Source organism: Manis javanica, chromosome X, assembly GCF_040802235.1.
Source record: "Manis javanica isolate MJ-LG chromosome X, MJ_LKY, whole genome shotgun sequence".
In the NCBI taxonomy this organism is placed as follows: Eukaryota; Metazoa; Chordata; class Mammalia; order Pholidota; family Manidae; genus Manis; species Manis javanica.
The window spans coordinates 17,493,507-17,519,986 of record NC_133174.1 but is presented as its reverse complement, the minus strand read 5'-3'; the positions used below and the strand labels follow the sequence as shown (position 1 = coordinate 17,519,986).

General features: G+C 39.0%; 1 protein-coding gene across 3 annotated transcripts in view; it reads right to left on the bottom strand.

The window, feature by feature from the left end:
- Positions 1 to 20,372: 20,372 nt before the first annotated feature.
- ZFX (zinc finger protein X-linked) overlaps positions 20,373 to 26,480 on the bottom strand; it is a 62,220-nt gene continuing 56,112 nt past the window's right edge. For all 3 annotated transcript variants that reach the window (XM_037026357.2, XM_037026355.2, XM_073228111.1), the window contains one exon: positions 20,373 to 25,790. In XM_037026357.2, the coding sequence (XP_036882252.1) occupies positions 24,607 to 25,790 (1,184 nt within the window). In that variant the 3' untranslated portion in view covers positions 20,373 to 24,606. The remainder of the gene's footprint in view (positions 25,791 to 26,480) is intronic.

Genomic DNA, 26,480 nt, shown 5'->3' with positions numbered 1-26,480 from the left:
GAGATAATGACTGGCGATTTTCCAAAATTAATGACACATACAAACCACATATTCAAGAACTGCTATTAATCTGAAGCAGGACAAATACAAAGAAAAGCACACCTCGCCATAGCATAGTCAAACTGCTGAAAACAAAAGCCAAAGAAGTAAATCTCCAAAGAAGACATGCAAAAGTGACAATTACCTTCAGGAGAGCAATAATAAGACTGACAATTTTTTCAACCGAGTAAGTTAGAAGGAAATGAAATGGTATCTTCAAAGTATGGAGAGTAAATAACTGCTTATCCTGAATTATGTACTCAGTGAAAATATCCTTCAAATATGAAGGTGCAATAAAAATATTTTCAGACAGAAGACTGATGGACAGCAGAATTTCCTTAAAGGAAATACTAAAGGGGGTCATTCAGGCAGACGGAAAATGATCCCAGACGAAGTCTGGGTTTGCAGGAAGGAATGAAGAGCAAGTGAAAGGGTCAGTCAGTGTGTGGGTGGTTCCAAATTAATGTGACTGTACAATGCAGTAATAACAAGGTTTTGAGAGGCTTACTATACACAACTACAATGGCATATAGGTCACGAGTATAAAGGGAATGTTCTAAGGTCCCTGCATGGTCCTGGAAGTAGGCAAAAGTACCATTTAACATTAGACATTAGTAAGTCAAAGACGTGTGTTTAATCTCTATTACAACTACAATCCAGCAATTTTACTTATATGAAAGAAATATTCAAGCACGTGTGCCAAAAGAAAAGTGCAAGGATGTTCATAGAAGCAGTATTTGAGATAGCCCCAAGTGTTGGTAGAGAATGGATAAATACATTGAAGTGTATTCATCTGGATGTAACAAAACAGAACCAGAGAGTTCCAGAAGGTCTCTGTGACCAAAGTAGTTCGACAATCTTTCCCAGCACAGCCACTGGAATGAATGAATTGATTTGTTTCACTATGTTTAGGATTAAAGGATTAAAAGTTCCAGAAGACTGAGTCACCCTCACATACTTCAGGCGACATGCTGACATTTGGCTCTACTGCAGAGATGAGAGGGAGAATTTGGCTGATGGAGCCTTCAGGGGCCTCTTTAGTTTCTTTAGCAGGAGTTCTGCCAGATCCTCAGTTTATCATTCCACCAAGATTAAACACACCTAGGGAATTGCCCAGAAGTAACCATGCTCGCTGTTAGGAAGGGTGGATGAATGTTCAGTAGCAGCCCCGCTCCCCTCACAAAACAGTCCATTATTATTGACATAACCCATCTTCCCATATATTAATTTCCAAAATTTCTGTTGTCTAAAATAATGTGATTTTTCCCCCTTACAACATAAAATGTACTCACACTCCCCAAAGAGAGACACACCCGAGTCTCCTCAGTTACTGCATCCAGCTGCAAGATGAAGATCTTTGAATCAGATCTGCTCCTCTTCTAATTCCATTACCATTCTGTAACCTATGGTCTAAATCATAAGTTTATCTATCTTCATCTATATCAAGGAAGGATTCAAAGACATGAGAAATTCTTTAAAATATATAAACAGATACATCTGGTAAGGAAGAAAATTCAGAATCAGCAATAGTCTTTGCTTTTACAACTTGCTGTAAGGCTCCCCACTCCATCATACAACCCTAATGCCTCTTGCCTCACTAGCGTGAGGTGTTTGTTCCTGCTTATTCAAGAGTCTGATAGTCTTCCATTAAGTTTTACCCAGGGGAGCCCCCGGAAGTTTCATCCATCCACTGCCCTGTCCCCACATGGTAGAAGCAACCTATTTTTGTACTGATCAGAGGCAATTAATCAAGCCTGTATCATACCCCCTTATTTATGGAGGTTTTGTGCAATGGGCAGCTGATGTTCTCAGAACTGGTATGCAAATCCCCTGGGCAGTTGGCATCCAAGTTCAAATCCACCCCTCTACCACGACACACACACACACACACACATGATACACACAACCACTCCCATAGGAGCCTTATAAAGAGGAAGAAATCCTGCCAATAAAATACATGAAAAGATTTTCAACCTGATTAATAACCAGGGAAATGCAAACTAAAACAACAAGAAATCATTTTTTCCCCCACCAGACTGGAAAATCGGACATTTTGGCAAGGTTTAGGGCAAACAGGCATTTTCATTACTGCAGGAAGTGTAAGCTGGCACAACCATTTTGTCAAACAATCTGACAGTGTTACTAAAACTAAAAATGTGCATATTGTGTGACCCAGGTCTCCCCTCTTAGGTGTCTGCCCTGGAAAACACTCTGGCATAGACAGGTAGGAGGTATTCATGGCAGCTTTGTGTGTAATAGTGAGAATTTGGAAACAACTTAAAGGTCATCAGCAGGAGATAGATACTATGTGGTGTGTTGTTTCACCACTAAGAATGAATTAGATCTACATGTATCATCTGGGATTTCAAAACTGGATGAGATGGTTGAATGGAAAAAAAGGGCAAGGAAGAGTGAAAAACAGTGAATAATATTGCACTTTGTTATCTTTGTAAAAACAAACACATGCATGTTTATATGCTTTTTTAAGTCCTGAAAAGATTTACTCCCAACTCATGACAAAGAGTAGAGAGGTGGGGAGGAAAGGGACATAGGTCAGGATGCTGTCATAGAGGACTTTATCTTTATCTATAGGGTCTATAGGGTACTTATTTTCACCAGCAGAATGTGTTCATGTTTTATGCTTATAAGTGAAAATTAATAATAAAAATAATGCATGTTACTCTGGAAAATATACTTAGCTTAAGGGCTCACCCACCTGGGGTGTGATAAAGACCTGCCTTTTGTGACATCAGCTTTGCAGGACTATAGACTGAGTGGCCCCAGAAACTTCCAGGAGTACTCCCGTGGAGACAAGGTCTAATAGGCTAACTAGGCAGGCACAGTAGAATGTTCTTTATGAGGCTTATTAAGCCAAATTCAGGAAACTTTTGAAGTTTTTCAACTTCCACCAAACTTAGTGAGCCAGAATTGGCCCTTGAATTAGTTATCTACTGCTGCATAACAAATCATCCCAAACCTTAACAGCTCAAAACAACGATATTTATTGTCTCACAGTTTCTGGGGTCAGGAGCCAGGGACTCACACAGTGCTGCAGTCAAGGTGTTGGCGAGCGCTGCAGTCTCATCTGGAGACTCTACAGGGGGAAGGATCTGCTTCTAAGCTCACTCACAAGGTTGCTGACAGGATTGTGTTCCTCACAAGCTGTTGGACTGAGGGTCTCAATTCCAGTGAGGGTCTCAGTTTCTCACTGGTTGCTGACCAGGGGCTGCTCTCAGTACCTTGCCATGTGGACCTCTCCATGTTGTAGCTCACAGCATGAAATATGGCTTCATCAAAACCACCAAGAAAGAGGCACCAGAGAGAGACAGTTTGTGACCAAAACAGAGGTCACAGTTTTTTGTAACCTAATCTCAGAAAGGACATCCCATCGCTGTTGTCATATTCTGTTTATTAGAAGCAAGTGCCCGGTAGAGCACACACTCAAGGAGAGGAGAGCATCACCGGGATCCAGACCAGAGGTTGTTACTACAGTCCCACGGGAAGTCTGTGCTCTGTTTAGGCCAGTGGGGGTGGGGGAAGGGAGTCCCCAGGAATAGAGGAAATATTAGTGTCCAAGTATCCCGAGAGTTCCTGGTGTTGCTAGAGAGAATATTCGTAAATCCAGTAGATGGCACCCTTTACTATGAGCTGGTACCCATTCTTTTGAGAACAGCATCTTTTACTACAGCCTACTCAGGAAATAAAGAGATTTAAACAGTCAGTCAAATATTCTTGGTAATAGGGAATTGTCACATATACCATATTAATTTTCAAAGAGAAATAATATAATTTCTCTATAATTCTAACTGACTTCTGTGGTTTTCTTTTAAAAATTTTGTTGTACATTTTGACATGTGTTGAAGCAAATTATGTCATAATGACATGTAAAGTTTCTGCATGTAAACCAGGATATGAGTATTACTATAAGGTAGTTTTAAACTAAGAGCACCTCAAATCAGCATCACAACTGGTCAATTCAATAACATGTGGTCATTTGTGCCTAACAAAATATTGTACTGCCAGGAAAAAAAATGGCTGTATCATCAACTAACTTTTAAACCTTTCTTCATATGGCTAAAATCTCTGAGTTATTATAAGTAACAAGGGTCATCTCTCAGTGTCTTTCACCCTATAGTGTGTGACTTATTAGTGGATCAGAAGGGACATGCCATGGGGCTGAGCAATCTTCTGGGTGGTTATTTTGAGGACTACATGTGGTGTTCTCTCTCTCTCTCCCTTTCTCTCTCTTTCTCTGTGCTCTCCAGGGGCTTGTGTTGGCCGGCAGACAGCAGAACACATACCCTCCACCTGAAAGTGCCCCAGGAAGCCAGCAATCTCCAACAGAGAGAGAAGCAGCAGAACATCCCCCACTCCACTCCATCCCCAAATCCTCAAAACAAGCCCCGTAACAAGCCAGCCATACAAGCAGGAATTCTCAAACTCAAACATGAGCACACAAAAATGACAGAATCTCAGAGGAAGTCCACAGCCATGAAAGACAGGTATGAAGCTCAACTGACACAAGAAATGTATAGAGGGACACTGTGTGTGTGTGTGTATGTGTGTGCGCGCGCGTGCGTGCATGCTTCCTTTCCACTCCACTTTGAGGAGTCTGACACATCTCAAGGCTGAGGTAATCAGAGGCCTTTTTAAAAATGTAATTAAAAGCTGAGAAGGAGACATGTACTCTTTCAGCACAATTAGGTGCAAAATATATGCCAACAGCAAGTTATCTGCTACAGAAATGCCTGATTGCTTTGTAACTATTTCTCCCATGGGTCACAGCACCACAATGAACTCTTCCACTGTCCATTCTATCTTCCAGACATAATGCTTTCTCCTCCCCATCCAAAGTGGAAGAGGGTGGAGTACAGCATAACTGACAGCTCATGATGAGTAATAAAAAGATCAAGGAATATGGGAAAGGGGTAAAGCTGTTGGAAATGGTTCAAGGATGTTGCTCTCTACTGGCAGAAGGACTGGACACAAGCACACAAGATGGGTTGAATGGATGAGGTCAACTTGCCAAATTCTTCTTTGACCTCCAGATGGCTTGGATTATGAAGTAGAGAGTCAACTTTGTGTGTTTGCTTGGCTGAGGTGTGGATATGCTACATCTATTACCTCTCCAATCACTCACAAAACTTTGCTCTCTCCCCAGTAGAAGACAGAAGAAAAATCACGAACATGGTAGTTATTGACTGTCTTACCCCTTCCCCAACAAAGCAAGGGGCATAGGGCCTGGACTACATTTTGGGGTGCCGTAAGCCTTTTTGAGTTATAAGGGGTAATAGTCGCTGGACTTCAGATCCAAGGTTTCATGTTAAACCTGGAGAGGAAACATTTTCACCAGGAATGTCAGAATACAGACCAATAATGTTAAAGAACAGGAGTTGCCCAGACTCAGCCTGTGATAGATCTGTCATTCACCCCAGAATAGCCCAAAAGAAGGACTTTGTGAGGTCTGAAGACAGAGTGGCAAATCTGAGGGAGAATATGCTGTTAGAACTATATATATTAGAGAGAAAACCAATCATATGCGGCACTAAGTCTACCAAATTGAGGAAGTATGAAGTTATAAATCAGATGCCAATTAAAACAACCTCCACAGATGTTCAGTTGTTGAAGAAACTGAAATCGTTCCTGGATGGGGACAGAGGTGTTGTGACTGACATGCCTGCATTCACCCAGAGCCTCCTAGGCTCCAGAGAGGCCGTCAGTCCCTTGGGATTTAGCAGCCTCTGAGAGGCTGGTGGTCATGTAGCCTCTGAAATCACAGACGTGGAATACTTTCATGAGAAACACAATCAATCAGCGAGAAGTACTCCGATCCGTGGTTGGGATGCCAATGCAATAGGATTAGAGTAGAAGCCGCAAAAACAGCATCAATTAATGACCCATGGTAGGGTTGTTCATGGACCCTAGGTCACCAAATTCTTTGTTTTTGAGAGCTGCCTCACAGCCCTAAGAGAACAGCAAAGTGGACAATGGCTGCCATTCACAGGCCCAATTTACTAGGACATGTTGGTGGGAAGGGAAAATGGCACCACCTACTTCTTCTGACGGGAACAGTTATCACAGCAGGCATCTCCTGGGGGAGAAGACAGCAAGGCAAGAAGGGCCGGAGCACCAGGGGCAGAGCTGCTCAACTTTGGCTCCATGTCACGTCACCTAGGGAGCTTTTGATGAATACTGATGCCTTGGCCCCTCCCTCAGAGATTCATGTTCAGTTGGCCTGGGCTGAATCCAATGCAGAGAAACGTTTTAAACAATCCCAGGTGAGTCTAATGTACAGCTAGCGTTGAGAACCTCTGGCCCAGATTAAGGGCCTATAATCCTAATGTATAGTCAAGATTTATTAAGCCATCTTAGACTTCATCACAATCTTCAGAATTCTGGCTGTTGGTGAAGCTAATCCAAAGAAAGAAAAGAAAAAAGGTTACCATATCTGTTCTGCAAAAGCAAGATTAAATAATAAAATACAGACTGAAGATTCTGGTGCAGACCTAGGGAGAGAATGGATTCAAAACATGAAATTGGACCCAAGATGAGCAAGATCCCGATCGCAGTGGTTCAGATAAAGCAGGGTCCGAAACCTGAGTAGGGCCCCCAAGAGTTAAGTTGGTAGACTTTACCCATTAATTTGCTTTCATTTGAACAGGATGAGTCATGAAGAGGGTGGCAGCGAGTTTTTGGTCACTCTTACCCTGGCATTTTGGAAACCCAGACAAATGGAAATGAAACCTAAAATGCTACCTCCAAACACTGGGAGATTCTATATGGCCTGGGTTTGTTTCAAGTTGTTAAAGTAGATGGCCACCCAGCAGCAGCCTGCAAACATGATGATACCTACTCAAAGCACAGCTCCTCATTTTCCTATTATATAAGGTGGAAACTGGAGCGTGCCACTCCCTGGCTTTAAGGTTTATGAGAAGAAATCGTAAAGAACTTGGCGGGACTCAGCCTGACACGGCCTCTAAGATACCAAAAAAAAGTAATTAAGCTCATGCCAGAAGGATGGAGATAAACTGGAGAACTAATCTCTGCGTGCCACTATTAAATACCAGCATTCTCTTTCCAGAGACTTCAAATACTTCCTTAGGAAAAGTGTAATAGAGACAATTTTATGGTATGAGCATTCACCATCTTCCCTCACTATGTTCAGTTTCTGAGAAAGATTCTTCTTCATGTTGTAGCTCTTAAGTTTTCCTTTGTTGTGGAGAATCCATAGAATATACATAAGGAGATTTTTTTTTAAAGTAAACACAGAGATCCCGAGTTGGAAAAAGAAGAGTGAAACGGGTCATGGGGGTGGGTGGGACTGTATGGACTAGACATTAGAAAGGATTTGAGAGGGGTGGGAAGTGATCGTGAGAGCTCCAGAGGTCTATTACCAATAGTATAAGTCGTACAAGGGAAGAAGCAGTGGGGAGGAGAAAGAATATTTCGAAGTTAGGTAGGCATTACGAATGTACTTCCTCTTTGGTTTTTCTCAAGAGACCAAGTAAAGCTATGAATTACAGAATATTATTCTCAGAATTCTCATCACTCCCTCTGAACACTCTAAGAAAGGAAATAATATAGCTTCAACTATCAAGAGTGAGAACAGAATAAAGACATATTCAGACATGCAAGGACTCAAAGTTTACCTTCCCAAACCCTCTTCAGAAATTTAGAGGATGTGTTCCGGCGTGTGACTGTGTAAGCCTAGAAAAAGAAAGACATAATATTAAAGAAACAGTAAATCTAACCAAGGAAATAATAAGTAGAAATAATTCAAGGATAGCAGCTGCACAAATAGACCTGGCGAGAAACCAAGTCAGTTGAACAGAGGAAGAAGGCTCCCAGAGGAAACTTTCTGTGAATAAAATCCAACCAAACAAATGCTGAATCAAAATAAAGAGCTCAGAAATGGTAGGGCAATGGTGGAGTGACTAGCGATGAACACTGTAGCCATATAAATTTACAACTAACACTAAACAACTGGAAACTGTGATTATAGAAAAAATGCAAATTTCAAACACCTTAATGAAGTAAAATAACCAACAAAAACATGAAAGGTACATTTTCTATTTCTGCACGATAGTGGACTAACTTGTTGCATACCAACTCTCTTACCAGGTGCAACAAGAAATACTAGTTCTTTTGAAGGCATTATACTTTTCTTCTTTGGGAATTTTAAGGATTTTTTTCTTTATTCTTGGTATTCTGATATTTTAATAAAATAGGTCTGGATAAATACTTTAAAATTTATCATACTTGACATATGAGCCAATGTAATGAGGACTTGCCCGAGATAAAAAAGATAGGAGAAACACACAAAGATGAGACCAACATTCACTGCTGACTGTTTTTCCCTTCAAAGCATTCACTGATTCTAAAAAAAAAAAGCAGCTGAAAGGCTGAAAAGCTTAGCAGAAGCGATGACTCATAGACTGAGTTGCTAAGCAGTGCTTCTAATAGTCTCAGAGGGATGGGGGTGGGGGAATTAACGGTTAGGGCCCAACAAGGAAAAGGGGGCCTGATCAACACTCTCTATTTTTTTTTCAGCTGGAATCTCTGAAGGGCCATGTATTAGGAAGACGGCTGAATCAGAAATGAATAAACCCTCAAAAAGACTTACTCCCAGCTTCAAATAAGCTTCAAAGAACTGCCTCTTTTTCAGCTGCCAGCCTGAAGCTAAAGTGAAACTATTCTATAAGAAAACAATACTTTATAGAGAATCAAATTATCTCTATAACTTTCATACACAGCCAAACATTCCATCAAAAATTATAAGGATTCTGGCTAAGACAGGATAAGAAAATCAAGTTTACCTTCCTATTTGAAACAACCAAAAGATAAAAAAAAAATTGGTAACACTGGGTTACAAGACCCTGGACATTAGGCAACAAGTGACAGCAATGGGGAGAGCTGCAAAACAAACAAGATGAGCTCTAGGATTGCTCCAAATTACTGCCTTGAGTTTTGAGGTCAGGGTGCAAGGAAGGGGAACCTAGGCAGAGTCTGGAACCTCTCTGAGTTATGGAAAATCTGAAAATTTAGGGAGGTCAAAATGGCTAGAAATCTAGGGACATCAAAATGGTTAGAATCTGCAGGAATGAGTCCCAGAGGTGAGAAGTACAAAGAGAAAGAGAATCCAGCTATCTACGGAGGGTCCCCCTTGAATATTTAGCAGAGTGCTAATCAACACAAGCATGTTAGGAAACTGCCCAAGGCCAGGGAAAAAAAACAAATGAAGAGATTGTAGGGAACAGTACTCAGACCTTACACAGGGCCAAGAATACTGCCTGTTCCCACAACCAGGCTGGACAACCTCAAAATTCACAGGGAATTTGGCAGAGTACTGAGAAGAATCTTGGGTCAGTTGTGGGAATAATTAACCCTAGACTAAACTCTGTTCTGTTCTTGTCTAACAAATCTTAAAAGCAACACCTGAAGGGATCGAATTTTTTCCAAGCGACAATTGTGTCACAGAATAAAGCTCAAGAATGTTTATAGGAATACAAAATTATCTAGCACTCAACACAAGGTAAAATTCACAATGTCTGGCATCCAATTAAAAAATTACTAGCATGCAAACAAGCAGGAAAATACAACCCAAAATTGGCGGGGGGATGGAAATCAATCAGTCAAAGGAACTCAAAAATTATACAATGTTAGAATTAGTAGATAAGAACATTGAAAGAGTTATAACAGTGTTTCATATGCTTAGAAAGTTAAGACATAGAAGATATATATTTTTAAAAAGACCCAAAACCAGCTTGAAGACAGAAACTACAATGTCTGAGGTGAAATTACACTGGATAGGATTAATAGTGGATTAATAATAGCCAAAAATTTTCCAAATATTATGAAAACTATAAACTCACAGATCGAAGAATTTCAATGAATCCCAAGCACAAGAAACATAAAAAAACTATATAGTACACCATAACCATGTTGCTCAAAAACAGTGATAAAGAGAAAATCTTAAAGCAGCTAGACAATAAAAACAAACATTTTATAAAATAGAGAACCAGCACAGTTCCCTTTGGAACAATGCTAGCAAGAAGATAGTGAAAAAACATCTTTAGACTATTAAAAGAAAAAGCCAACCTAGAATTCTACACCAAATGAAAATCTTTCAAAAATGAAGGAAAATAAAGATTTTTCAGACCTGTAAAAGCTGAAAGAAGTCATCCTGCATTGGGGAAAGGATAGTCTCTTCTATAAATGGTATGGGGAAAACTGGGTCTCAAAGAGATACCTGCATTCCCATGTTCACTGAAGCATTATTCATAATAGTTTATATATATGCATATATATATGTAGTCATAATAGTTTATATATGTATCCATAATAGTGTATATGTATATGCATATATATATATATATATGCACATACACACCATGGAGCATTATTCAGCCCCTAAAAAAGAAGGAAATCCTGCTATGTGCAACAACATGTATGAACCTGCAGGACATTATGCTAAATGAAATGAGACTGACACAGAAAAATAAATACTGCATGATCTCACTTAGATATGTAATCTAAAAAAGCTGAATTCATAAAAGCAGAAAGTAGAACAGTGGTTGCCAGGGGTTGAAGGGTAGGAGAAATAGGAAGATGTTGGTCAGTTTCAGTTATGCAGGATGAATAAATTCTGGAGATTTAATGTACAGCATAGTGACTATAGTTAATAATACCATATTGTATCCATTAAATTTGCTAGGAGTAGATCTTGTGTTCTCATCACACACATACAGAAAGGTAACTGTGAGGTGATGGTCAGGTTAATTAGCTTGATTGTGGTAATCATTTCAAAATGTATATATATCAAAACATTACATTGTACACCTTAAATATATATAATTTCTATTTGTCAGTTATACCTCAATAAAGCTGGGGGAAAAAAATCAAAGAGAACACAGATGGGACAAACAGAAAACTAGCAAAAGATGACAGACTTAGACTTAACCATATTAATTCCCCCAGCACATCAGTAGGGCAGAAGGGAACAGGGTGAGCACCATTGTTTACATTCCCCCCCTGCACACTGCCAGTTTGGGTGGGAACAGGGTCAGGCCACACACACCAGCTCCAGACTTAACCAAGGCAGTCTCCTGGACCCTGCCTGTGTGAAAACACAACTGCCAGAGATCTACACCAGTCCTATCAAGGCAGCACTAGCATGGTGCCCCACACAGATTCACATATATTTTCCTGCAGTTCTATCCCCAGTTACCCCATTAGCATGATCCCAACTGGCACTGACCCAGGTAACTCCTGGACTACACTGCTCTGCTCCCAGCTGCCCTGATAGTGTAGCCCCAGCCAGCATACTGGATGGTGCCCTTCCACCCTTGGTTGCCCCACCAGTGAGGCCCCAGCCAGTTGCCCACATGGGAACCTGCTGGACTATGACTCTTCAATACCAGCCACCCTGCCAGTGTGGCCCCAGCACCAGGACATTCCAGCCCATACCCACCTGGCCTCCACCTAGCCAGCCAAAACTTCCAGCCACATGCTGTCTACCCAGGGGGTATTCCTACATAAGGCCATGCCTTTAAGACTGGAAGAGGTAGCCATTTCACCTAACCCATAGAAACAAACACAGAAAGCAAAACAAAATGAGGAAACAGAGGAATATGCTGGAAACAAATAAACATGACTAAACTTCAGAAAAAGAACTAAATGAAAATAAAGTAAAGCAACTCACCCAATAGAGAGTTTAAAGTAATGGTTATAAAGATGCTACCAGACTGGAGAGAAGAATGGATTAACTCAGTGAGAACCTAAACTAAGAGACAGAAAATATTAAAGAAGAAGACAGGGAGAGGATTAAAGATGGTTGTGTGAGAGGTGAGACAGAGGCCTCCTCCCAAAACCACATATCATACGAAAATATAATTGATACAACTAATCCTGAAAGAGCAACAAGAAAGAAGGCTGCACCAGACTGCATAAATGTGGAGAAAGAGCAGACCTCACGGAACAGGGTAACGTGCCAAAGTTGTGATCCGGTGGGACCCAAGCCCTTCCCCTACCCCAGCTCACTGGCAGTAAGAAGAGAAATGGAGTGGGGAGGGAGTAGAGGCCTGGGCCTGCTAAACATCCAGCAATGGAGATCTGCTCCAGGAGCATAAATCTATATTGCATGGTGCTCTGCAGATTAGTGGGGTTGGAAAGCTAAGACAGGAGGAATACCTGGAGAGACTGAGACTCTAGCCACTTGTAGAAAACAGGGATTCACATCTGGTTGCTCTGAGACAAAAGAAAGTTGGGCAGTCTGAGAGACTTCCTAATAGTGAGAGGGATGCTAAAGGGGCAGGGATTACAGAGCTTACTGCTCAGGAGAAAGGACAGGTGGACAAAATTGTCTGGGCATACTCTGTCCAGCAGATTGTGAACTTTCAGGAGCTTCAGGCACTCCCCCTGGCTGGCTACGTAGCTCCAAGGCCCCCCACTGTGGTACGCAGCCTGCTGGGCCTTCCTCCCAGCCAGCCCTCACCTAGCTTCCAAACCAGGAGCCCCTGCCCTGGCCTCAGGCCAGCCAGAGGGAAGCCCCACCTACAGCAGATACAAACACAAAGCATAGAGGCTTACACCTGTTTGCTTGACCCACTTGTTCTGGCAGTGGAGACAGGCACAGCAGCTGGGAAGCAGGAAACAGCTCTTTCCTCCCCCCAGGCACCAGTGCCACACCCCTGCAAGCTCCAACATCGCTCCAGGGGCCAAGCAGCTCCAGAGAGTAGAGCTTCTGGGCACTAGAGGGTGCCACCTACAAATAAGAAATGTCAAAGGAACCTGGTTCAAAGCAGAATCCCACAAACACCTGAAAAAGGTTCAACTGAAACTGAAGTTATCAATCTTCCTGAAAGAGATTTCAAAATAAAAATCATAAACATGCACATGGAGGTACAGGAAAATATTCAAGAACTCAGGGAAGAATTCCAGACAGAGATTCAATCAGTATGGAACACAGTATCTGAAAGGAAAATTACAATGGAGGGATTTAAAAGCAGATTAGATATAGTGGAGGAGACTGTAAATGGAAATTAGAGAAGAGGAATACAAAGAAGCTGAGGCACAGAGAGAAAAAAGGATCTCTAGGAATGAAAGAATATTGAGAGAATAGTGCAACCAATCCAAATGGAACAATATTCATATTATAAGGGTACCAGAAGAAGAAGAGGGAGAAAAAGGGATAGAAAGTGTTTTTGAGGAGGTAATTGCTGTAAACTTCCCCACTCTGGGGAAGGAGATTGTCTCTCAGGCCATGGAGGTGCACAGATCTCCCAACACAAGGGATACAAGGAGGACAACACCAAGACATATAATAATTAAAATGGCAGAAATCAAAGAAAAGGAGAGAGTACTAAAGGCAGCCAGAGAGAGAAAAAAGACCACCTACAAAGGAAAACCCATCAGGCTATCATCAGACTTCTCAGCAGAAACCTTACAGGACAGAAGGGAGTGGCATGATATGTTTAATGCAATGAAGCAGAAGGGCCTCGAACCAAGAATACCTTATCCAGCAAGATTATCATTTAAATTTGAAGGAGGGATTAAACAATTTCCATATAAGCAAAAGCTGAGAGAATTTAGGTCCCCCAAACCGTCTCTACAGTGTATTTCAGAGGGAGTGCTATAGATGGAAGTGTTCCTAAGGTAAAATAGCTGTCAGCAGAGGTAATAAAAAGGGATAGACAAAGAGTACAGAATATGATACCTAATATATAAATACTGGAGGAGGAAAAAAAGGATGGGAGGGAAAAAAAAGAACCTTTAGATTGTGTTTGTAATAGCATACAAAGTGAGTTAAATTTGATTCTTGGATAGTAAGGAAGTTACCCTTGAACCTTTGGTAACCACGAATCCAAAGCCTGCAGTGGCAATAAGTACATATGTATCGATAATCATCCTAAATGTAAATGGTCTGAATGCACCAACCAAAAGACATAGAGTCTGAATGGATAAAAAAACAAGACACATCTAGGTGCTGCCTACAAGAGATTCACTTCAAACCAAAGACATACACAGACTATAAGTAAAGGGATGGAAAAAGATATTTCATGCAACTAATAGAGAGAAAAAAGCAGGATTTGCAGTACTTGTATCAAACAAAACAGACTTAAAAAAAAAGAAAACCACAAGAGACAAAGAAGGACATTACATAATAATAAAGGAGTCAATCTAACAAGAGGATATAACCATTATAAATATCTATGCACCCAACACAGGTGCACCTGCATATGTGAAACAAATACTAACAGAATTAAAAAGGGAAATAGAATGCAATGCATTCATTCTAGGAGACTTCAACACTCCACTCACTCCAAAGGACAGATCAACCAGACAGAAAATAAGTAAGGACACAGAGGCACTGAATGACACACTAGAACAGATGGACCAAACAGGCATCTACAGAATTCTACACCCAAAAGCAGCAGGATACACATTCTTCTCAAGTGCACATGGAACATTTTCCAGAATAGGTCACAAAATGAGCCTCAATAAATTCAAAAAGATTGAAATTGTACCAACCAGCTTCTCAGACCACAAAGGTATAAAACTAGAAATAAATTATGAAAAGAAAATGAAAAGCCTGCAAAAACATGGAGGCTTCACAACATCCTCTTAAATAATCAATGGATCAATGACCAACTAAAAACATAGATCAAGCAATATATGGAGACAAATGACAACAATAATTGAACACCGCAAAATCTGTGGGATGCAGCAAAGGCTTTGCTAAGAGGGTAATGTACTGCAATACAGGCCTACCTAAGGAAAGAACAATCCCATATGAACAGTCTAAACTCACAATTAACAAAACTAGAAAAAGAAGAACAAATGAGGCCCAAAGTCAGTAGAAGGAGGGACATAATAAAGATTAGAGCAGAAATAAATAAAATTGAGAAGAATAAAACAATAGAAAAAATTAATGAAAACAGTAGCTGGTTCGTTGAGAAAATAAACAAAATAGATAAACCCCTAGCCAGATGTATTAAGATAAAAAGGGAATCTACATACATAAACATCAGAAATGAGAAAGGAAAAATCACAAGAGGCCCCACAGAAATACAAAGAATTATGAGAGAATACTGTGAAAATCTATATGCTAACAAGCTGGAGAACCTAGAAGAAATGAACAACTTGCTAGAAAAATACAACCTTCCAAGACTGACCAAGGAAGACACAGAAAATTTAAACAGACCAATTACCAGCAATGAAATTGAATAGGTAATCAAAAAACTACCCAAGAACAAAACCCCTGGGCCAGATGGATTCACCACTGAATTTTATCAGACATATAGAGAAGACATAATGCCCATTCTCTTTAAAGTTTTCCAAAAAATAGAAGACAAGGGAAGACTTCCAAACTCATTCTATGAAGCCAGCACAAGAACAGAGCCACAGACCATTGGAACAGATTAGAGACTCCAGACATTAACCCAAACATATATGGCCAATTAATATTCGATAAAGGAGCCATGGACATACAATGGGGAAATGACAGTCTCTTCAACAGATGGTGCTGGCAAAACTGGACAGCTACGTGTAAGAGAATGAAACTGGATCACTGTCTAACCCCATACACAAAAGTAAATTCAAAATGGATCAAAGACCTGAATGTAAGTCATGAAACCATAAAACTCTTAGAAAAAAACATAGGCAAAAATCTCTTGGACATAAACATTAGGAACTTCTTCATGAACATATCTCCCTGGGCAAGAAAAACAAAAGCAAAAATGAACAAGTGGGACCATATCAAGCTGAAAAGCTTCTGTACAGCAAAGGACACCATCAATAGAATAAAAAGGCATCCTACAGTATGGGAGAATATATTCATAAATGACAGATCCGATAAAGGGTTGACATCCAAAATATATAAAGAGCTCACACACCTCAACAAACAAAAAGCAAATAATCCAATTAAAAAATGGGCAGAGGAGCTGAACAGTTCTCCAAAGAAGAAATTCAGATGGCCAACAGACACATGAAAAGATGCTCCACATCGCTAGTTATCAGAGAAATGTAAATTAAAACCACAATGAGATATCACCTCACACCAGTAAGGATGGCTAGCATCCAAAAGATAAACAACAACAAATGTTGGCGTGGTTGTAGAGAAAGGGGAACCCTCCTACACTGCTGGTGGAAATGTAAATTAATTCAACCATTGTGGAAAGCAGTATGGAGGTTCCTCAAAATGCTCAAAATAGACTTACCATTTGACCCAGGAATTCCACTCCTAGGAATTTACACTAAGAATGCAGCACTCCAGTTTGAAAAAGACAGATGCACCCCTATGTTTATTGCAGCACTATTTACAATAGCCAAGACATGGAAGCAACCTAAGTGTCCATCAGTAGATGAATGGATAAAGAAGATGTGGTACATATACACAATGGAATATTATTCAGCCATAAGAAGAAAACAAATCCTATCATTTGCAACAACATGGATGGAGATAGAGGGTATTATGCTCAGTGAAATAAGCCAGGTGGAGAAAGACAAGTATCAAATGATTTCACTCATCTGTGGAGTATAAGAACAAAGAAAAAACTGAAGGAACAAAACAGCAGCAGACTCACAGAATCCTAGAATGGACTAACAGTTACCAAAGGGAAAGAGACTAGGCAGAATGGGAGGGTAGGGAAGGATAAGGGCAGGGAAGAAGAAAGGGGTATTATGATAAGCATGTATAATGTGGGGGATGGGGGAAAGAGGAGGGCTGTGCAACACAGAGAAGACAAGTAGTGATTCTACAACATCTTACTATGCTGATGGACAGTGACTGTAATGGGGTTTGTGGGGGGGACTTGGGGTAGGGGAGATACTAGTAAACATAATATTCTTCAGGTAATTGTAGATTAATGATAACAACAACAACAAAATCCAACTATAGGCTGTTTACAGAAAAAAAAAGTCTCTACATAAAGTAAGAATGGAAGGAAACTGTCTACCCTTGGTCAACACTATTTTCCAAAAACAAATTATATGAAGTATTTCAATACTGAAGTATTGCCATTAAAAGGAGTAACACAGAAATGCTTGCTAGAATATATATTATTTAACATTGTTCAGAAGTTTTAGCTGGCATAAGAAACAAAAAGGAAATAATTGACATGTCTTTGCAACGACTGCACACATAGGAATCCAAGAGACAACTAAAGCACAATAAGAATTGGGAGGCTAGTGTGGTAAATTAGCTGGGTACACGAAAAGTATATAAAAACCAATAACTTTTTCTATACCTTAGCAGTATCTATGGAGCTAAAAAATTAAATGTTTATAAAAAGTAGAACTTACATGAAGAAAGCAGTAATATTTTATTAAAGAATGTAAAACACAACTAGAATAAATGGTGCAACATGGATGTGAAGACAATATAATAAAAATGTTAGGTTCAATTTAACATTAAAAATTCATGCAACATAAATTAAAAATCCCAATGTGTTTTCTAAGGGAAATCAGGTAAAATTATCTTAATGTTCCTATGGATGAATGTTCCTATGGATATCAAGAAAACTATGAAAAAGGACTTGCCTTTTGATATCAAAGTTCAGCACAGAATACTATCAGTAAGACAATATGGTATTGGCACAAGAATAACAAATACATCAGTAAAAACAGTACAGACTTCAGAAAGAAATCCAAGGTTGTATATGAACTTACATATAACAAAGCAACACTTCAGTTCATGAAGGTAAGAACTGAGTTGCTTAATAAAAAATACTGTAATAATTGGCTCTCTATACAAGATGAGAGAGAAACTAGACCTCTTACCAAATAACACATACCAAAACAATTTTAATTGTATAAAAATCCAAACCAAATTGAAATGAAATATCAGAAGAAAATCTAGGTCTCTATTTGTCAAAACTTGGGGTAAAAAAGACCTTTTTAAGTAGGACAAGAAAACCCAGGAATCATAAATGGAAAAAATAAACATTTGATTATAGATATTAAAGATTTTTGTATATGTAAAGATAACATAAACAGTAATAAGCCAAATCAGACTAGAAAAATGTGTAGCAAATGTATTAGAAAGCTAATAGGTCAAATGTACAACAGACTAAATAGAAAATGAGCCCAGGACTTGAACAGGTAATTCATCAAAGAGAAAGCTCAAAGACTATCAGACATATGAAAGCATTACTTAACCCCACTAGTAGTCAGGTCATATAAACAGAAAGACTTTTTTAACCTGTGATACTGGCGCAAACAACCACTGTTTTAAGACTGAGGGGATTGGGCCCTCCCATGTAGCATTGTGGGAGTGTGAACTGCTACAACTCTGGAAACCTCAGTGGTCCATCAAATATTCCTTAAGGACCTGCCACACACCATGTTGTTCTGGGTGAACAGCAGTGAACAAAACAGACAATCCCTGGACTCCTGGAATTCACATTCTAACAAAAAATAATTTGCTAGTATCTAGTAACATTTTAAAAAATAGCACTTACCCTTTCACCTAGCTATCACATCTTGAGGATATCCATCCTACAGAAATCAAAGCACAAATATGTAAGGATTATATGCACAGGGATTATTCCAGCATTCTTGTAGTAGCAGGAAACAGGAAACAACCTAAATGTCCATCAAAAGGGGAATGGTTGACTAAATTACAGTGGGTCCTATTAAAAGAGATTTAGATAGAACTTGGCCTACTGTCCAGACAAATGGACATGACATATTAAGTAACTTGTAAAGGTATGTTATCTCATCATGGTCAGAAAATTTGAAATGCGCCTTACCTGCAAGCCTCTTCTTGCTCTTTTTATGAATCTTTATATAGGTTTGTATGAGCATGGAGAGAAGGCATATAGTCTGTTAACAATGATTACCTCAAGGAAACTGGCTTGGAGGAAGTGAGATCAGTTTTTCTTTATGCTTATTCTTATTTTGTGTTGTACATTTGTTACAGTAACATGTATTTTGCAATTGAAGATCCAATAAATTAAAACTCGGTAAAGACATTTTTAAAAGGATAACGTTCTGGGTAATGGCATTGAAGGGGGAAGGCATTTTACTTTCTCTTCTCTGCACCCATTCTGAACTTGCCATATTCCTTCCAAAAAGAACGTGCATTATAAAACAATTTTAAAGGCAACCAAGACATACGGAAACACATGATGGCTGAAAGGAAAATTGCTGAACATAGAACTGGTACTGTAGAAACAAGATGGATAAAAGGTGTTTGCATGGATTAAGATTGGAAGTGTACCAAAATGAACAAACCCTTTAGTAAAGTTAAGTGGCATTGTGGGTGATCATTCTCCAAATTTTGTTATGAAAACATGTAATGAAAGCAACGTGCAAGGTCTCCCTCTGTAGGGCAAGTAAATTTGCCCTTTAAAAGTTATCTTTCTGAAGGCAAATGAAAGCAATCTGTCCCGGGAAACAGGAACTGAACCTTTGAAAAGTCTGCCACAACCACCACCAGCAGGGGCAGTAAAAGTCCACTGGAGAAAGAGGAATGTGAATATGCATGACTAAAGGTAAAAACCTCAGATTCAGCTAGTGGGCTAATGCCAGATGGCAACCCAGAATTGGATTAAGCCTTATTTTATGAGGCTGACATAAGGGAACTCTTCTCCGCCTTCCCTGGGGCCCAGTCTGAGAGGGCTGGGGCATGGGGTGTGGGGGCTGCTGCAACCATTGTCTCCCACTTGCTCCATTTCTCTGGTAGGAAACCAAGCAGTCCTTCTATATAGCTCATGGAGTTACTGGTAAGGTGGGTCCCACACCTCTTGAGTGACTGGCTGCATCAGTCAAGGCCTAGAATTGGGGGAAACAGATTTGGCTACAAGCATGAAGGAAAAGCAGAAATTGGCCTCTCTTGGAAAGCAAAATATAGTAAGTGTAGTTAACTGTCCTATTTTTGTCATGACTTAGTTATTTCTGTGGTTATTCACATCAAAATAAATGCCAGCTAAAATTCCTAAGCAGGTTTTCTGTAGCAAAAGAGTGGCTTTATGGTATCAGCAGGTCACAACAATCCCAACTCCTTTGTATTCACCAATATCACCAAGTAACAAGAGAGCCCAAGCAAATAGGAAAAACCAAATAAAGGAAAAATTTGATTTTGACCTCAAACTTGGTAGATTTAACAAATTTGCATCTCAGAGGTCGTGAAAATGATTTAAAAATACCCGAGTGATACTTTCATTGGTGCTAGTACTCATCTACTGAAGGAGCTGCATTACTTCCAGCTTATTATGTGATGGGTATTTATTACCTTTGTTACTTAAGCCTCATTTCCGTGTACGTGTGCATGTGCATGTGCATGTGCGTTTGCGTGCGCCTTTGTCTATAGCCAACCACTCCACTAGGGTAACTTAAAGCAAAATAGGAATTTATTTACAATAGCAAAGATGTCAAAAATAACAGGAACAATATATAACAAATCCAAGAATTATGAAAAAGGCAAACAATATATACATAAGATAAAACCCAAAAGGGCAAACTTAACTTCGACTTATCTAAACAGCTGCATAATGTGGCAAAATGGTTTTAAATGTATGAATTACTCAAGTAATGTTGGGCCAATGAATTAAACACACACAAACTATTCACATGTCCCCTCGTTGACTGGCAGGCTCACACTTTAAAAAGGGGTAACCAAGGTATACACTGAGTCCCATTTCACCTTCACTGCGTATTTCAGGGTGTGCGTGTATTTCCTCGTCTACCACACAAAATGTTGTGCCAGTCATCTTTTAAGTTCAAAGTGCTCTAAAACAGTGTTTCCCAAACTTGAGCATGCATCAGAACCACTTGGAGAACATGTTAAAGTACAGATCACTGGGTCCCACACCCAGTTTCCCAATTCAGTGGGTTTGTGTGAGGCCGAGAATTTGCATCTTTAACAAAGTCCCAGGTGATCATGTTGCTGCCACTGCTGCCAGACCACACTTTGAAAACGACTACTCTCAAGCACGCCTTCAAGATTTTGACTGGTTGGGCCATGCTTTTCCTTACCTGAATCTTAGAATTTGGGGGAAATAAAGGAAATTACTAATGAGTTTCCCAGAGAAAAGAGCAGTACATTATCTGACTGCTTGGGATCAGACTGGTAAGATGTCTGCCAGGCATTCTATTACTACTAAGTTCTTAGCATGCTTTGCTTTTGTCCAATTTATGGTTCTAGACATTCACCATGTTCTCTTGATCATTTACCTCAAGTTTTGATTATTTACTGTTTCAACTATTAGGCAAACACTTGTTAATACAGAGTTCAAGATCTGCAGGATCTCATTTTTAAAAATCAAAGATAGTTCAAATCTATCCTGTCATTCTCTTTTGACTCCTGGTAACTTTTCACCTAACTTTAGATTTTTATTAGGATAATGACCATGTTCTACTATGTTGCACCTACTTTGTGTCCTCCAAACTGGGCAAAAACAGGTAGCTCTAGGGGAGGGCTTCTACTGTGGATTTGGGGACAACCCCCACTGATGAAATGTGCTATGGATTGACACTGAAATGAACTTTAGTGCTCTAGAGAACCTCGTTATGCATGGGAAATTTATCTCAAGGGAATTGGAGATCCTAATTTTAAAAATCTTGTATGAAAAAAAAAAAGAATTCCAAGGACAACACACTCATCAAAGGACTCACCAATTGCCTCTTAACTTTTCTGAACTATTACTTGCAAATTTGCAGGGCTGAAATATTATCAGTATTTCCATCAAGTCACAAAATTCAAAGCAATCAAGCATTTTGCATTCCACTGCTGCATACAAGGAATTAGGAAATGGGGAAATGAAAAGAATCCACTGCTTTTGATGTTTATTAGGTTTACAAAAACTGTACATTTTTTCCTTAAGAAAAAGCATTAACTTAGTACTGGTATCAAATAGACTAAACATTCAGTAACAGGAAAATATTCTGATTTTTATTTTTGCACGTTATTGTCAAGTACACAATTACAATAATGTCACACATCCCTATATGATTTTTTTATGTATTTTACTTTTTTACAAAGTGTACAGAGGGAGGGACATACAATACTTAATAGGATATTTCTACAGAACAATAAGTTATATTATGTCCTTGTAAAAATCTGTACCTCTTTAAAACATTTAACTGAAACATCATTTTTTTTAGCTTTGCTAATCAAAATTGTTTTAAGAATTAAAACTAGGTTGTAACTAAATGTCAGTACGTAACAGTGACTACACTTTGATTTTCTTTATACAGACAAATAACATTTTAATATTCACTTGACCAAACCCTTAAATACCTTTTAAAGGTTTCAATATTGTGCTTTAAAAAGAAAAAAACTGTGTATAATTCCACACTATGTAAGAGAAATATAAAGTGTGTCAAGTGTTGTGTTCTTTATCTTTCAGTTTATTTAAAAAAATATAGCTAGATGACCAATTATTTATATTTTCTGTATTAATTTTACAGGACATAATTAACAGATTTCCATTTTCATTTAGGTGTTTTACATTATTTCTGGGAAAAAACCCTAAGGGAGATTTTAAGGTTCTCACAAAAAAACAGACAGAGCATTCAAGAATAGTACTGCAAGGCAATGAATCACATAATTGTCACTATTTTTTTTTAAAGCACATTATGGGGGCCAAGAGGGCACAGGAATTCCCACTGGGATAGGCCCATGCATTGGCTTTGACTGGCATTCAGATTGGATTTCACACCAACCTAAAGCACTTGATGAAGAACTGGACTAAATCAATCTAGCACTTCGGAGGCTTGCCAAAAAACAAGTATTTAGATTTCTAATCCTATAAATATAATTCTTGAATACAAATAGTGATGGCAAAGAGAAAGATGAAAGGTAAAAACCTAACAGCAAAAAGGGAATGGAGCACCATAATGAAGTGGCAAGGCAGCTACCAAGTGGGAAGAAAATTCCTACATCTCCAATGACATGCCAGACACTCGTGTGTGGACAGCCAATTTAAGAGACCCGCCAAAACTGTTTTATCTTCTTTCTCCAAGATTCATCTCAACATAACTGAGTTTACTTTGTGAATTTATGACTGATTCAAAACTATTTGTTTGAAAGAAGTCAACTCTCAAAAGAAAGGCAAAACTGAAAGTCTTGGTGACATTCCAAATAAGGCCTCAGATTTTCCTCATGCACTTAGAACACACCTTTATCTTCTAATGAACGCCAACTTGAGTGTTAAGTTTTTTTTTAAATTTGCTAACTGTAACTAAGAATTACAGAGCAGGTGGAACCTGCCAAGTGTAAGTCATAATTAGCACCCCCTCTCTAGTACGAGTGGCGTGGAGCCGTCACTTCCTTAGTCCCCCCACCTCACTTGGTGACACAAAGCTCCCTCATGGGCTTCTCAGAGAGAAATGAGGAGTTATGTCTGGATTCTCATTAGCTTTTCAGAAAATATAAAGGCATGGAACTGAAGTTGTATGAAAACATTCTACCTAGAAACACCTTACCTTCTATTTTTCAATTATCAAAGATATTAAAAGAAAATACCTTTACTCTTTAAAAATACTAGTGTCCTTATTTTCCTTCTAATTTCTTCACCTGAGTAGTCTCTCTGAAGAGCACAGTTTACAAAATGCTCTCTCATTCATCCCTGTATCTTTCATGTTATTGTAAATGTAATACTTTTCATTATAGATCTCAAACAACTACTACTTGGGGTTGTGTGTATAAGTATGTAAAATAAGCAATACACACAGATACATGTTATATGTATGTGCATATATATAATTCAGGATACATTTACATATACCAAGTTGCGAAAGATCCTATGAGCCACAAATTACTTCTAGGAGATTCCAAAACGCAGTCCTCAGCAAGTCTCATTTATAGCACACAACCAGCCCAGACAGAATAATCAAAATATAACCGGATCAAGCAAACTTTTTCCATAAAGTTTTCTAAACATTTTCTATGCTGACAAAAGATGTAAATACTCCAAAGAAAGCCCCCCAAAAGTATATTTTGTCTGCTAACCAAAATGAAAAGTAAACACAAACCCAGCCACTGCTCTTTACTCAGCAATGCCAGGGTCACAAAAGCTTAAATGGAAACTTTCACTGTCATGTGGTCTGGAAATATTAGGCAAGACAAGTAAATGGCTGTCATGTTAGGATAATTAGACCTGACCATCAAATCTCCCACTGATGTTAGTAGATGTCTCTGACAATTTTATTGTGAGAAATTTATGGGGAAAATAAAAAATGAGTCAACATGAATAGTTTCAGAGTTACCGATCTAAAGTTACCTTAAGTTAAATGGTCACAGAATAGTACCATCAAGGTAAGCAAAGTAAATATTTAAATAAATATAAAGCTTCTAAAGTAGAAAAATTCTGTATAGAATCAGGGATTACTGTATTAAAAGCAACTTGCCTGTTGCTACTTTTCCCCATTTATTAAACAAACTGAATAGAATTCAGAACACAGTATTGAACAAAGTGTAAAAAAAGGTCAACTAGAAGCAATAATCCTATTTGTACACAGCATAAATCAATGTACAGTATTGTATGTGAATGAGACTGATTGGCTTTAAAAAATGAACTTTCTGCTTCAAAGCCAACATCTCTGCAAATGTCCGCACAAGTACTGTTAGGGCAGGCCAACTTCTTTATGATGTCGCATTATGTGCTGGTTCTTTTCAGAAGGTCTTCGGAACCCTTTCTTGCAGTACTCACAACGGTGAGGATAGTCCTTCGTATGAATGGAAATAACGTGCCGTTTAAAGCCTGAGGCATCTGTAGTGCTATACTCACAGTACTCACACTGATACACCTTCCTGCCACTGTGTGTCTTCATATGCTTTTTAAGCTCATTCTGTTGCCTAAATCCCTTTCTGCATCTCTTACACCTAAATGGAAGATCTTTTGTATGAACTGAGAGAATATGGCGACTTAGAACAAATGGATCTGCAATCTTAAAGTCACAATGTCTACATTGGTGCATCTTTTTACCCTTGTGGGCAGCCACATGTTTCTTGAGTTCTGAAGGCCTATGAAAGCCTTTATCACACATGTCACACTTATGCGGGTAGTCCTTTGTGTGAACGGAAATTATGTGTCGTTTCAAATCGCTTGAGTTCGAACTCTTATGGTCGCAGTGCAAACACTGGTGTGTTTTGCTTTCTTGGTGGATAAGAGCATGTTGCTGCACCTCTTTGGTATCTGAGAAAGTCAGAAGACAAATGTCACACTTGAATGGCATCTCTTTACTATGCTTAGTTTTTACATGTGTTTTCAAGTTAGAAGAGTCTGCAGACCTATATTCGCAGTACTGGCATTGGTATGGCTTCTCCCCAGTGTGGATTCGCATGTGCTTTTTGAGCTCTGATGGGTGACGAAAGCCTTTACCACACTCCACGCAGATATGAGGAAAGTTCTTGCTGTGGACTGCCAAAAGGTGGCGATTCAACAACCCTTGTTCAGCTGTCTCGTATTCACAGAATTTACACTTGTGCATTTTGTTGGCTCCTTTTTCCTTATGCACCATTTTATGAGTAAACAAAGCCCCAGCATGAGAAAAATGCTTTCCACATTCATCGCATTCGATGGCCTTCTCTGTCTTGCTGGTCAGCTTGTGGCTCTCCAGGTGGTTGTGTAAACTTATCTTCTTGTTGGTAGTGTAATCACAGTCAGTACAGCGGTACTTCTTCTTGGTAAGGTGTTCAGGATGGTTTTTCATGTGCCTTTTCAGAAATCCTCTGGACTTAAACTTTTTCCCACAAATCATGCAAGGATAGACAGTCAAGGGATGTCCATCAGGGCCAATGATTATTGCTAAGAAAGAAAAAGAAAGAAGCATGAGTGATCAAACCTAGTCATGTTCGGGTTTCTTCAATCCTTTCAAGTGTGTGTTCTGAACATTACTGGGCAAATGCTCCTAAGTTAGGCTATTTGCTACTTAACATTCCTTTTACCGTTTTTCACCTTAAGAGGTATAGCACCTTGTCTTAAAGAGAATTCTGGTCTGAAAACTGCACTGAGTATGATTGACTGTAGCAACTTCACTTCCTACAGTTTAATAAGTAAGTGAATATGTAATTTCTATCAAGTGGTAATTGAAGCCATGTCAGTTTAGAAACTGGTGGGAAATTATTCATAAAAATAAAGTTTCATAGCTATAATATCTGCTTTACTTATTCCAAAAGACAATTTGTCAATTTTAGGAAAGCTGTAAATATACCTATAAAATGTTTAACATGCAAATCAGCACATAAGAATAGACAGGCACAAGTCACAAGAACTGAAGTGTTTGTCCTGCTGCTCTTTAAATTATGCCTGCTTATGCTGACATAAATCAGATTCTTTAAATATATTAATTTAGTTTTAAAAAGAGGTTAATGCTTATAACATATCTGAGCGATTTCTTTTCATTTTCACATAAAAACCACCAAAGCTTTGCATTTTTTCTCATCGAAGTTTGATCCATTCACTGTTTCTCTTTAGCCAAGGGAATCATTCATGAAT